The 13,126-nt window shown below is 45.3% G+C and overlaps 1 protein-coding gene across 11 annotated transcripts in view; it reads left to right on the top strand.

The window, feature by feature from the left end:
* The window catches only part of Tep1 (telomerase associated protein 1), a 41,278-nt gene extending 29,764 nt beyond the window's left edge, over positions 1-11,514 (top strand). For 2 of the 11 annotated variants that reach the window (XM_074068465.1, XM_020158396.2), the window contains exons 35-55: positions 88-211; positions 985-1,109; positions 1,223-1,322; positions 1,995-2,150; positions 2,284-2,496; positions 2,764-2,917; positions 3,007-3,219; positions 4,108-4,268; positions 4,503-4,616; positions 5,632-5,739; positions 6,132-6,264; positions 6,453-6,529; positions 6,638-6,770; positions 6,906-7,042; positions 7,179-7,303; positions 8,560-8,703; positions 8,833-8,929; positions 10,147-10,252; positions 10,359-10,546; positions 10,673-10,777; positions 11,276-11,514. In XM_074068465.1, coding sequence (XP_073924566.1) covers positions 88-211; positions 985-1,109; positions 1,223-1,322; positions 1,995-2,150; positions 2,284-2,496; positions 2,764-2,917; positions 3,007-3,219; positions 4,108-4,268; positions 4,503-4,616; positions 5,632-5,739; positions 6,132-6,264; positions 6,453-6,529; positions 6,638-6,770; positions 6,906-7,042; positions 7,179-7,303; positions 8,560-8,703; positions 8,833-8,929; positions 10,147-10,252; positions 10,359-10,546; positions 10,673-10,777; positions 11,276-11,398 — 2,836 coding nt within the window. In that variant the 3' untranslated portion in view covers positions 11,399-11,514. Of the gene's footprint in view, positions 1-87; positions 212-984; positions 1,110-1,222; positions 1,323-1,994; positions 2,151-2,283; positions 2,497-2,763; positions 2,918-3,006; positions 3,220-4,107; positions 4,269-4,502; positions 4,617-5,631; positions 5,740-6,131; positions 6,265-6,340; positions 6,530-6,611; positions 6,874-6,905; positions 7,043-7,178; positions 7,304-8,559; positions 8,704-8,832; positions 8,930-10,045; positions 10,253-10,358; positions 10,547-10,672; positions 10,778-11,275 lie in introns of those variants that run through there. The other 9 variants (XM_074068466.1, XM_074068467.1, XR_012446249.1 and 6 more) reach the window with 9 other exon arrangements.
* The last annotated feature ends 1,612 nt before the right edge of the window (positions 11,515-13,126 follow it).

A 13,126-nucleotide genomic window follows, 5' to 3' on the forward strand; every position in this document is an offset into this window, starting at 1 on the left:
AGGAGGACTCCAGCACGGAAATGCAGATTTCCATTTTTCTTTTTTCCAGCTGCTCAATTTGTCCCTTTCTTCCTACTTATTCTCCAGCTCCAGCCTGTCTCTGGCAATTTCCTCATCCCCCACCACTGTGGCCTTCTCCCCTAATGGACAAAAAGCAGCTGTGGGCACTGCCAATGGGACGGTTTATCTGTTGGACTTGAAAACCTGGCAGGTATGACACTAAAGGCAGGACAGAAGGGACAAGAAAACCCTTACAGATTGCCCTGATGCCCTAGGCAAGCCAAACCCACACTATCACCTGATTGATACAGCAGTTTTACTCCCCTCATATCAGATCAAAGAGCTTGGTCAAAAGAATCAGACAATATTTTCTACTCAGCTTCTATTCAAGGCACTGTTCTAAGCATTGCAAGGAACAAGGCTGAGTACATTATCTTTACCCACCAAGTGATCAGCCTTTTGGGAGATAAGGCATATAGGTAAGAAAGGAACAAAAACACAGCTGTTGACATAATTAAGATCTGTGTGAGTTGTGTAGATAGAGGAGGAATAGGATGGAGAAGGACAGGTCTTCAGGGTTGAGTGAGGAGCCTCAACAAAGACAAGGGAGAATGTTCCTGTAATTGCTGGGAATGATTGTAGCAGAGGGTAATGGGAAGGTAATGATAGATTAGGCTGGAGAGAGGATTATGGCTATCATAGTCTGTCTCTCCTCCTACCCACAGCATCCTCCACACCTATACATTTGCATACATGTAACCTTATTCCCTCACCGTGAAAACCCGTGACTTGGGGAATAGTATGGGGTTTGGAGTAGAGAAGAGTTAGTCCTACTTGGATCATAAGGCCCCTTGAATCTGTGGTTGGGCCAGGAATGAAGAGAGCTGAGGGTTTTAAGCCCTTCCTTGCCTTGGCCTCTTCTATGGTTGGGGTCTGGAGAGTCAGGAGAATGGCCTGAGCCCTACTTTCCCACTGGCCTCACAGGAGGAGAAGTCTGTGGTGAGTGGCTGTGATGGAATCTCTTCTTCTGCATTTCTCTCCGACAATGCCCTTTTCCTTACTGCCTTTGATGGGCTCCTGGAGCTCTGGGACCTGCAGCATGGTTGCCGGTAAGGGGTCTCAAGTGAGGGCCTTCCCTTTCGGAAGTCCTAATGGGGAAAGAGCAAGGAGGGAGCTTGTGTCCAGGCAGTCCCAGGGCCCTGACTTTGTCTTCCTGGGATAGAGTGCTACAGACCAAAGCTCATCAGTACCAAATCACTGGCTGCTGCCTGAGCCTAGACCGCCGACTGCTGGCCACTGTGTGCCTGGGAGGATGCGTGAAGGTAATAACAGGCTCTAAACCATGTGTCAGTCTTATGAAATTATTGTCTTAACATGGCAGAGCTGCTGACTGCTTGGCCTCGGGAGGCCTTGCCTGATTAGGCAGCTGTGATGGTTAATCTTGACTGTCAACTTGATTGAATTGAGACACACCTAGGAGATTAGTAAAGCACACCTCAGGTTGTGTCTGTGAGGCTGTTTTCAGAGATGATTAGATCCTGATGGCTCTGGCCTAATGAATGGTTTAATCCCTTAATGGATTCATAATACGATGACATTATTGGGAAGTGGAAAAAAGCAAGAGGGGGCCTAGTTGAAGGAAGTAGATCACTGTGAGCATGTCCTTGGGGACTGTATCTTGCTAAGGCCCCTTTCTGCTCTGCTTCCTGTCCACCATGATGTGTTTCTCTGCTCTGCTTCCTTGCTTCCATGATGTGAAATGCTCTGTCATGCCATGCCCTGCCCTCCCCTCATGATGGATAGATACTTCTGAAACCAGGAACCAAAATAAATCCTTCCTCTCTCAAGTTGTTTCTGTCAGGTATTTGGTCACTGCAATGATAAAAGTAACTAATATAGCAGGGAACTAGACAAGGTGGACCCTAGAGCCTTGGGACTGAAAAATTCTGGAATCTGTATTCAGCACCTTGATTCCTCTTCTCTCTCTCCTCCAGCTGTGGGACACAGTTCGTGGGCAGCTAGCCTTCCAGCACACCTGTCCCAAGCCCCTGAGCTGCATTGCCTTCCACCCGGAGGAGCAACTAATAGCCACAGGCAGCTGGGCTGGCAGCATCAGCTTCTTTCAGGTGGATGGACTCAATGTCATCAAGGTAAGAAAGTTCTGTGTAGCTTTTGGGGAGAACAGGAGTGGAAGGTGAGGAATGATAGATATCTGCCTTCTGTGACACTTTGGGCTTATGCTAAGAGCAGGACCTGACATTCCATTTCTACCATCCTGCATAGGAACTGGGGGCCCCAGCAGCCTCTGTCCGTACCTTGGCCTTCAGTGCACCTGGGCGGGTTGTGGGTGTAGGCCGACTGGATGGGACAGTGGAGCTGTGGGCCTGGCAAGAAGGGGCACGGCTGGCTGCCTTTCCTGCCCACTGTGGCTTTGTTGCTGCTGCACGTTTCCTGCATGCTGGATGTCAGTTGTTGACGGCTGGAGAGGATGGCAAGGTGAGGTTACAGAGGGCAAGGTGGGTTACGAGAAGAGAATAGAAAAGTAGGGAGTATTTGGATGAGGGTGGGAGCCTTGTTAAAGAGACTAGAGGATCTTGGATGGTGGAAACTTCTGGGACAGGAATGGGGATATGGCATGTGTAGCTCTCAGGAAAAGTTTCTGGAAAGAGGACTTCAATGGGGTGGTCTTAGCTTGGGGTGAGGTGGGCAGAGGACCAGGTGATAAAAGATAGGGTGTCTTTAAACCTTTTTCTTGGCCCCCAGGTTCAGATGTGGTCAGGGTCTTTGGGTCGGTCCCAGGGGTACCTGGGCTCCCTTCCACTCTCTCCTGCCCTTTCTGTGGCTCTCAGCCCAGATGGTGACCAGGTGGCTGTTGGATACCGAGCAGATGGGATTAGGATCTACAAAATCTCTTCAGGTACCAAAGTGGGAGCAGATGGAAAGAGGGCACCCTTACTCCACTCCCTTTCCAGGTGTTGTACTCTCCTGTACTGTCCCATTTTCTAGGTTCCCAGGGGGCTCAGTGTCAAGCACTAGATGTGGCAGTGTCTACACTGGCCTGGCTAAGCCCTGAGGTGTTGGTGAGTGGTGCAGAAGATGGGTCCCTGCAGGGCTGGGTGCTCAAGGAAAGCTCCCTTCAGTCCCTCTGGCTCCTGTCCACATACCAGAAGTCTGTGCTGGGACTGGCCACCTCCCAGGAACTTTTGGCTTCTGCCTCAGGTACAGCTGATCAGTGGGTATCATTATTTTTAAATATGCTACTACCTCCCTTAAATTTATACTATATATACACATATGTGTATGAAAATACACACTCATGCAACTTTTTACAACTTTCAAAGTGCTTTTGGATATATTTATCTTCCATAATCATTCTAGACTCTGTTTCTTCTTATTCCCTAAATAAGAAAGGACTTTTTGCTGGGTCCTCTTAAACTCTCACTAACCCTTCGAGTTTTTTTTTTTTTTCCTTGCAGTACTGGGGTTTGAACTCAGAGCCTTGAGCCACTCCACCAGCCCTTTTTTGTGATGGGTTTTTTTTTGAGATAGGGTCTCATGAACTATTTTCCCAGAGCTGGCTTTGAACCACAGTCCTCCTGATCTCTCCCTCCTGACTAGCTAGGATTTCAGGTGTGAGCCACCAGCACCTGGCAATCCTAGTTTTTGTCTAGTGGAATTCTTTGCTTAAATAAGTGGGTTTCTTAGAAGGAAAGAGAAAGTAATGTTGAGGTGAAGATGCAGGATGGCCTTGATCCTCTAAGTGAGAGGCTTGATCCTCACAGTGAGGTAAAAGTGACAGTGGGCCCTTGAGAAGAGGAGGGTCTGGAACAGCTGCCATGAAGTTATAGAAGGAAGCTAGAGAGACAAGAAGCCATATTCCTTAACCTAAGCTTTAGTGCCAGAGCTGGGAGTGCCAAGTGTTCCTGTCCCATGTACATACATGATGATTGACCTTTGCTCAGGGCCTCTTCACATCCTTGTGACTCACTGCCTCTCTCTCTTGGGGCTGTACCCTCAGAGGACACCTTCAGCCCCCATGATTGTCTTTGTCTCTGGCCTTTCTTGCCTCTTTCTAGAAGCCTTTCTCCTTCTCTATTTCCAATTCAGAGGACTGCACCGTGCGGCTGTGGCTGAGGCAGTTGCTGACACAGCCTCACAAGGCAGAAGACTTTCCCTGTGGCACTGAGCTCCAGGGACATGAGGGCCCTGTGAGCTGCTGTAGCTTCAGCCCTGATGGAGCCACCCTGGCCACAGGGGGCAGAGACCGGGTGAGCTGCAGAAGGATGCAACCCAGGGCCCCACAGCCCCTCTGCTTCCTAGATTCTTCAGCAGTCCATTTCCCATTCTTTTTCCTGCTCTTTGCTCTGCCAAGACCCCTGTCAATCTGTCCACCTGCTTTTCCTTGTGCTCCCTCTTTCCTTAAAACTTCTTGCCTGAAATGACCCGGTGTTCATACTCCCTGCAATGGTCCTGACTGTTCCTTCTCCTTGCAACCTATCCAGAGTCTCCTCTGCTGGGATGTGAGGATACCTCAAGCCCCTGTTCTGATTCACTCCTTCCCTGAATGCCACCGTGACTGGGTCACTGGCTGTACCTGGACCAAAGACAATCTACTGGTGAGTGAAAGGATAAGGGTGGTGCAGAGCGCAGCAGGGTTCCTGGAGGAAGACAGATAATACACTCCATTTCTAGATTTTTTTCTAGCACCCATTAATAATAGTCACAGCTAGCAGGAGTGATAGTACACACCTGAAATCCCGGTATTTGGGAGGCTGAGGTAGTAGGATCATGAGTTTGAGGCCAATCTGGAATATGTACTGAGACCCTGTCTCAGAAAAAGAAAAAAAAAAGATAGCATTTACTGAGTCAGGCATTTGAACTGAGCTCTGTGAATATTTGGCCACACTTAATCTTTACAATACTCTGTAAAGTAGATACAACTTTTGTCTGTACTTCACAGACAAGAAAATTGAACTCAGAATAAAGAACACTGCCAAGATCATGTCAGCGATAAAGCTGAGCCAATAAACATTTTGAGAAGAAAGCTCATGTTCTTAACAAGAACATAATAGTGTCTCTCCAGGGTTTGGGATGTACTGGCCCTCAGGTTACAAGGTATTGCTATGATTTCTTTGGTCCTAAAGCACAAAATAAGACTCAAATTGTGCACTCAGGGTTGGTGAAGTCTAGTTTCCCAATGTAGAGTCCTTATGTTCTCAGAGAAAGGATTGATGATCATTTGAATAGATTTGTCACAGTCTGTCCTCCCCCTACCTTTTACTCAGAGCTCTCCTTAGCACTGCAGATTTTCTACCTTTATCTGGACTCATTGACCAACACTCTGTAAATAACAGGACAATAGTACCTGTTATGAACTCACTGTGTACCAGGCATGTTGCCATAAATGCACCTGGCCCCATAACAACCATGTAAGATAGGTACGGTGTCATTATCTTCTTTGAATAATTGATGGAACCAAAGGCTCAGAGAGATAAACTTGCCCCAGATCATAAAGAAATGAATGGTGAAGCTAGGATTTGGACCTATAAGGCTCTGTACTCCATATTTTGAACATAAAAAAATGCTGGAGGAATGCTGATAATCTTGCTCCTCTAACTTATGACTCTGCAGATCTCCTGCTCCAGTGATGGCTCTATGGGGCTCTGGGACCCAGAGTCAGGACATCAGCTTGGTCAGTTCCTGGGTCATCAGAGTGCCGTGAGCGCAGTGGTAGCTGTGGTGAGAAGGGAGTGGACTTCACTAGGGGTCTCTTACTAGGTAGGGTTAAAGGGGCATTGGGAGACTGGACACACTGGGTATCTAATCTTGAAGGCAAAAGGAGTAAAAAGAATAAGGTACTTGGGATAATGGTGTTGAGGCTGAGGGCTGATGTGAGGAGTGGGGGACATAAAGAGGAGAGAGAGGGGGGAAGAATATGAAAACACAGCCTGTTAGTATCATGACTTCATACCAGGATTGCAGTCCTAAGCCACCCAACTCCACTGTTTTGAGTTTTTACCCATTGACACCCTCCAAATTAGCCCTTATATCTGTGACACCCTCTTTGGGGGAGTTCTGTTCCCATGTTCTGCTCAATGTGACCCTCCTCTGATCCTGTGCTCTGGGGACAGGAGGAGCATGTGGTGTCTGTGGGCCGAGATGGGATCTTGAAAGTGTGGGACCATCAGGGTATGGAGCTGACCAGCATCCCTGCTCACTCAGGACCCATCAGCCACTGTACAGCTGCCCTGGAGCCCCGCCCAGGTAGGGAAATGTCAGCCCCTCCATTTCCTGCTGCCTCTCCCCTTCTCACCTGCTTTTTTTTTTTTTTTTTTGGCAGTACTGGGGTTTGAACTCAGGGATTCACTCTTGCTAGGAAGGCACTCTTATCACTTGAGCCACTCCGCCAGCCCTCACCTGCTTCTTTTCTTCTGGCTCTGTCTCCTTATCAGTTGGACAGCTTGGATCAGAGTTTCTAGTGGTGACTGTTGGACTGGATGGGGCCACGAGGTTGTGGCACCCACTGTTGGTAAGTTCCCTGTAAGAACTGGGGTGGAGGAGGAGGTAGAAAAGGGTACATTAGACAACCTTCTATTGGGTCAACCCCCAAGGGTCCATCAGCAAACCTGCTTCCTAGGTGTGCCAAACACACACTCTCCTGGGACATAGTGGTCCAGTCATTGCAGCTGCTGCTTCAGAGACCTCAGGTTTTCTGCTGACCGCCTCAGAGGATGGTTCTGTACGGCTCTGGCAGATACCTGAGGAAGTAGGTGAGTGAGGTATAGAGAGAGAGGTAGGCATGTAAGAATGTTGTGTTTCTGGGACAAAGAAGGTCAAGGGTAACCTGATAACTCCTCTTGTATGCCAATTAGTAACCCTAATGAACCACTTCCTTTCTTCTCCAGATGACACATACATACCTAGGAGTTCTGTAGCTGTCACTGCTGTAGCCTGGGCACCAGATGGGTCTGTGGCAGTGTCTGGAAATCAAGCTGGGGAACTTACCTTGTGGCAAGATGCCAAGGCTGTGGTCACAGCACAGGTGAATTGTGGCCACTTCAGTCCTTTTCGTATGTGAATTCTGCCCTGCTGATGTGTTTAATGGAATCTGCCAGGAGGGGAAAGAAGGTTAATCCTGGCTCCTCGGAAGTACTTAATTGAACTTGTTATATATACAGGCTCCAGGCCGCGTCAGTGCTCTGATCTGGTATTCAGTGCACACCTTCTTTGTTCTCAGTGCTGATGAAAAAATCAGTGAGTGGAAAGTGGAACTGCTGAAAGGTTCAACATCCCGAAATTTCAGGTGAAACAAGGCAGCTGGGATTTTACTTTATACCTGGGATTTTATTCAAATCACTTCATTTCTGCTTTGAATGAGATCAGTATCATATTAGTTATTGAGCAGGAAATTGTGTAATGCTTCTGGAAGAATTTAAATGAATAATTCTTGAGTACCTACTTGATGCCAAGCTCTGGGCCAGGCAGTATGAACCAGATACAAATGAACTGGGTCTTGCTATGTTCAAAGCCCAGGCTGGCCTTGAACTTGCGATAGAGCCTCCTGCCTCAACCTCCTGAGTAGCCGAGATTACTGGCATGAGGCACAGCTGAATTTTTTTCTTTAATTAAGGAAGCTTACAGTGGCTTATGAGGCTTTCTCAGTTGAGAAATTGTAGGAAAGAGGTGATATTTCAGGTTAAGCAAAAAAGAAAAGATTTCTTGACCAGTAAGGGAAGGGAATAGTGTTTTAGAAAAAGGAAGGAGCACTAACAAAAGGTGTGGAAGCATGGGGGTGTGTATAGTATTCTGTATACTTAGACTTCTGGAGGGAATAGTGGAGATTGGGGGGAGGGGAATAAGCTAGGGCCAGTGCTGTTAAACTAAGGTGCACAGTGCTAACAATTCTGAATAGAATAATGATCTGAACATTGTATTTGTCTTATTTCTTTGTTTATTGGTGCTGGTATCAACCCTAGGACTTCAGGCATGTTACACACGCTACTACTGAACAGCTCTCAGCCCCTCTGATTTAAACTGTTGATAGTGGCAGTGTAGAGGATGCACAGTTGTAGAGAGATATTAAACACAGGAAGCTGTCTTACAGCTGTTGTTCTAGCCTAGGGAAGACATAATATGGGCCCTGACCTGGGCAGTAGCGATGAAAAGGAAAGATGTAGATTTAAGTCTGTGTTTTAGTGGAATCCACAGGGCTTATTGATCAGTTGGAGGTAGGGATGGAAGGAGACAATATGAATGTTAGATATTTCTACTTGGGGCAAGTAAGGGGATGGTAATGATAAATATTGGTATAAGAAACATGTAGTGACTGGGAATATATAGCTCAGTGCTATAGCACTTGTCTGTATGCTAAAGGCTCTGGGTTTGACCCCTGGCAGTACAAAAGCAAATAAACAAACGAGGAGGATCAGGATATGCAGGGAAGGTAATACATTTTGCTTTATCCTTCACTCATGAGGAATATGTGGGAAATGAGTTGTCTGAGGGAGGTTAACTAAAGCAGAATCTTTCTCTGTCCATGTACATTTTTTTGAGGTATAGTCTTCACCTGAAGCGAGTTCTGCAGGAGGACTTAGGGGTCCTGACAGGTCTGGGCCTGGCTCCTGATGGTCAGTCCCTCATCTTGGTCAAAGCAAATTTGGAATTACTGCACATGAAGCCCGGGAAAGCTCCATCTGTGATCTGGTAAGATCCAAATGCTTTTTCCTCCTGAGCTGGAGAAAGAAGAAAAGTGAGTTTGAGTCTAACTTAGGACAAAACACTAGGGTCTTAAGGAGAGGTGGTCCATGACCCAGCCTCTTATTTTCTTACCAGGAACAGATATGCGGAATATCCTACGATATTGTCCACCAGCAAGGAGTATGGTATCTTTTACCTGCAGTCGGGGGAACCTGGATCTCTTTCTTTCTTGGTAAGTCATGTTTGGGTATGTGTTAAACATTTGTCCAGGACCAGTGGTTTTAAATATGGTGCCCCTCATGGAGCACAAGGAGCCTGGAAAAGCAGTTGGCTCTTAATGTCCTTATCCTTCAGCTGAAGCATCTGTACTTTAGAGCCTTGGATATTGGATTTCCATGTAAGGTTACATTGACACAAAAAAAGTTGTACTTTTTTTTTTTTAAGTCATGGTAAATCATAAATCTGGGTCTTTTAACTGCATACATTTTCCATGTCTCTCTTCTCTTGCCACCGTATCATCATCTTGAGGGCAATGGCTGCACCTTGTCTCTGTCGTTATGTTTAATGGTTACCTCACAGATGTTCGACACTTACTGATTAGTGTGTGCTAAAGCTAGATGTTCACTTCAGGTGTAGGTTCCTGGGGTCCTCTTTTTCTGGAAAGTTTATTAAATCTTGACCTGGTAACTACTACAGTTACCTACAGAGTCTGTTCATCCCCCCATGATTCCATTCTGAAATATGTACCTAAGAGAAGTAAGTGCATATGTTCTCTAAAGATAGGTACATACAACTTTGTAGATAGTATCCCAGATAACTTACATGTCTATAAATAGGAAGAGGACACATACTGGCATGGAATGCTACATGGTAGGGAAAAAGAAGGTGATGCTGAATGTTAATGGATGGAATGACACAGACGTATGACCTAGATATTATTATTCTGGGGGAAAAAAGCCAGACACAACACAGTCCATACTATATGATTTCACTTAAGTGAAGTATGATTTTCTTTTCTTTCTTTTTTTTTGGGGGGGTGGGGTGAGGAGAGTACTGAGATTTTAACTCCGAACCTTGCACTTGCTAGGTAGTCACTCTACCAGTTGAGCCACACCCCCAGCCTGAAGTATGGTTTTCTTAAATGAAGTTCAAGAACTGGTGACAGAAATCCGAATATTGTTAGCTCTAGGGGTGGTCTGCTGTTGATTAGGAAGAAGCAGGAGGGCAACTTTCAGGGTGATAGAAATGTTCTCCATCTCGATCTGGAGATGGAGAGAGGTGGATGCATTTGTAAAAATTCCTTAGATGCCCACTTAATGCTTGTGTCTTTACTGTATCTGTGTTATAGTTTCAAAAAAGTCCTGGCCATCCTAGGGCAGAACCCTGTTGCTTTGTCTGGCAGCATTGTGTGATATGGACAGCCAAACACAGTTATCCGTCCTTTCACAGAGGCAAAAGGAATCAGGGGAGTTCGAAGAGAGCCTGCACTTCAGCCTGAATTTAGAGAATCTTAGTGGGTCCCCAATATCAATCACTCAAGCTGAACCTGAATCCGGTGAGTGGGAATGGGAAGACCTGAGGAGCTCGGAGATGGCCTAGGGGAGGCTGATAGATCCTTCAAGGCCTGAGACCTGCCTCTAATTCTGCCCTTAAAATGGTAGAGTCCTCCTTTTTGTGTGCCAGCTCTGATGGGATGCTATGGAACCTGGCTGAATGTACTCCTGAAGGAGAGTGGACCATAGGTAACATCTGGCAGAAAAAAGTGAAAATGCCTATAACCCAGACTCCAGGGACCATTATGGAAATCTTGCCAGAAACCCTGGATTTAAAGACGCGTCACTGTAGAAAGGTGAGTTTGAGGGAGGGATCACAAAGGTAGGGAGGAGGCTCTAAATCTGACACTGCAGACTTTGATGTTCCCTTAATTGAGAGGGGTGCCTGAGAACTCACTGTGCTCTTCTCCCCCTCCTCTCAGATTCACTCGGGCTCCATCACAGCTCTGCATGTGCTGCCCAAGTTGCTGGTGACAGCTTCAAAGGATAGAGATGTGAAGCTCTGGGAGAGACCCAGTATGCAACTAGTGAGTGTGTACATGTGTGTGTGTGTACCCATGAATGGATGCAAAAAAAAAAAAAAAAGATTTTACAAGAGAACAAACTTAGGGTAAAGAAGGCCAGATCAAAATTCTTTTCTTTTCTTTTTTTGGTGGAACTGGGGCTCGAACACAGGATCTCACACTTGCTATTCAGGCACTCTACCACTTGAGCCACTCCACTGGCCCTTTCTTTTACTTAGTATTTTTGGGATAGTATCTCGCCAACTATTTGCCTGGGCTGGCTTTGAACTGTGATCCTTCCAATCTCTGCCCACCCCCCACCAGTAGCTAGGATTATAGCAGCAACCCACCGGTGCTGGCAGAATTCCCTTTTTCTAACAAGAAAAAAAAATAGAAGATATGAAAGTGTTTTCTTCATTCTTTTTTGCAGTGATTTACCCATTTTTAAATGTGAGAGAAAAGTGAGTTAGAAAGGTCCTAGACTTGTAGTCCTTACCTTCTTCATTTTTGTTCTTGTTTTAGCTGGGCCTGTTCCAATGTAAAGGGGCAGTGAGCTGCCTGGAGCCGTGGCTGGGGCCCAACTCTACCTTGCAGCTTGCTGTGGGAGACACACAGGGCAATGTATACTTTCTGTCCTGGGAGTGAAAATGCACAACTTAGGGGAAAGATGATACCTCTTGTACTAGATGACACAAAGCCTGAAGACACCAGTGTTGACTTGCTTAATAATATTATAAAAATAAAGTGTTTAGAAAGTCTTACGTGCAGCCCTGCCTGTGTTCCCATGTGGGTTTCGACCAAGAGGGAAGAATATGGATGTTTTAATATGTTTCTTTTCTGGTATACATTAATTCTTACTAGAACCTTAACAAAGTGAACCACATCTATAGTAGCTACTCTTTGAAACCAGGGTTTAGGATCCCTGTGTCCTTTGCTGGCCCAGGATTCTTAGAGAGCCTGCCAGGAGAAGGAACCAAAGTAGCCAGCACTTACTTTGAATAGAGTTGAAGGATTCCCATTTGGTCAAGAAAGAATGAGGGAGGGACAGGTAAGTCAGTAGGGCATCATAGTTAGGAAGAACTGGTGTAAATACATAGAACTCTTTTCCTCTGATAGAAACAGCCCTCTTCTCAGAACCAGTTGCCAGGGGAGGGGGTAATCAGGGAGAATGATGGAGGGGGTGAATTCAACTATGATGTATTGTAAGAACTTGTAAATATCCAGTGTTTTCAAGTACTACAATAATTTAATAAAAAAAAAAAAAAGAATATGAGGTACCATAAAAAAGAACCAGCTGCCCAGATGAGAGAAGCCAAAGCACTGAAAGCAAAACACATTTCCTGGCTTTCCACATGACTTACAAGCATCAGATGATAGAATAATTGGCATTCAGAGTTCACAAATCTTAAAACATGTTGAAAGGTGGGTCACCCATACCCATGGTCTCTGATCCTTTTAAGTAAAAATTCTAGCATTTTCCTATTTGAAGGAAATGTCTTTTGTGTCCAGATAGTCAAGACTTCTAGAAGACAAGCCAGGACTATGCCAGGGATTTTGTCTTGGGTTGTTAAGCTCCTCTGAGAGAAATAGCACTCCTTGTGGAATACAGAAGACTTTTAAAGATTGGGGGCGTTTAGATGTATTGCATTTTGTGCTCACTTTGCCTGTTCCAGGTTTTGCATGGAAGAATCACCTGAGGGACTTTGCCTTTTCTACCAATGCTCTATAATTTCCCCCAGCCAGAGGATAAAGACATCAACTGATAGGGTTCAGCCCTTGGCACTGCAGAAAAAAAAAAAGTAATGATAATAAAAAAAATTAAGTCAGTGGTTTCATTCTTTTGACTTTTGCTGCAAAAATATTAAATGGAGAATTGCAGAAATAAGCACTTCATGTTTTTAGCTGCATGCTGTTCTGAGTATCATGATGAAATGTTGCTCTGTTCTACTCCATCTCACCCAGCACATGAATTATCCCTTCTTCCACTTAGTTACTTAAATCAACTGCCATGGTATTTTACAATGCTTGTATTCAGTACTTCATAGTATAACACTACATCACAGCCTACCATTCACCTTGCTTCATCTTATTACGAAGGCATTGTATCATCTCATCTCATCATCACAAGAAGGGTGAGTACAGTATAATGTTTTGGAAGAGAGGTCAAAGTCACACAACTTACTACAGTATATTGTTTTAATTGTCCTATTATGTTTTTGTTTTTCTTGCTGTGCTAATTTGTAAACTAAACCTTATCATAGGTATGTCTGTATTAAAAAAAAAAACATAGTATATGTAGGGTTTGGTACCATCTGTGGTTTCAGGCATCCACTTGAGTCTTGGAATATATCCTCCTCCATAAGGGGACCACTG

This window comes from Castor canadensis, chromosome 3 (assembly GCF_047511655.1).
Source record: "Castor canadensis chromosome 3, mCasCan1.hap1v2, whole genome shotgun sequence".
NCBI classification, from domain to species: Eukaryota; Metazoa; Chordata; class Mammalia; order Rodentia; family Castoridae; genus Castor; species Castor canadensis.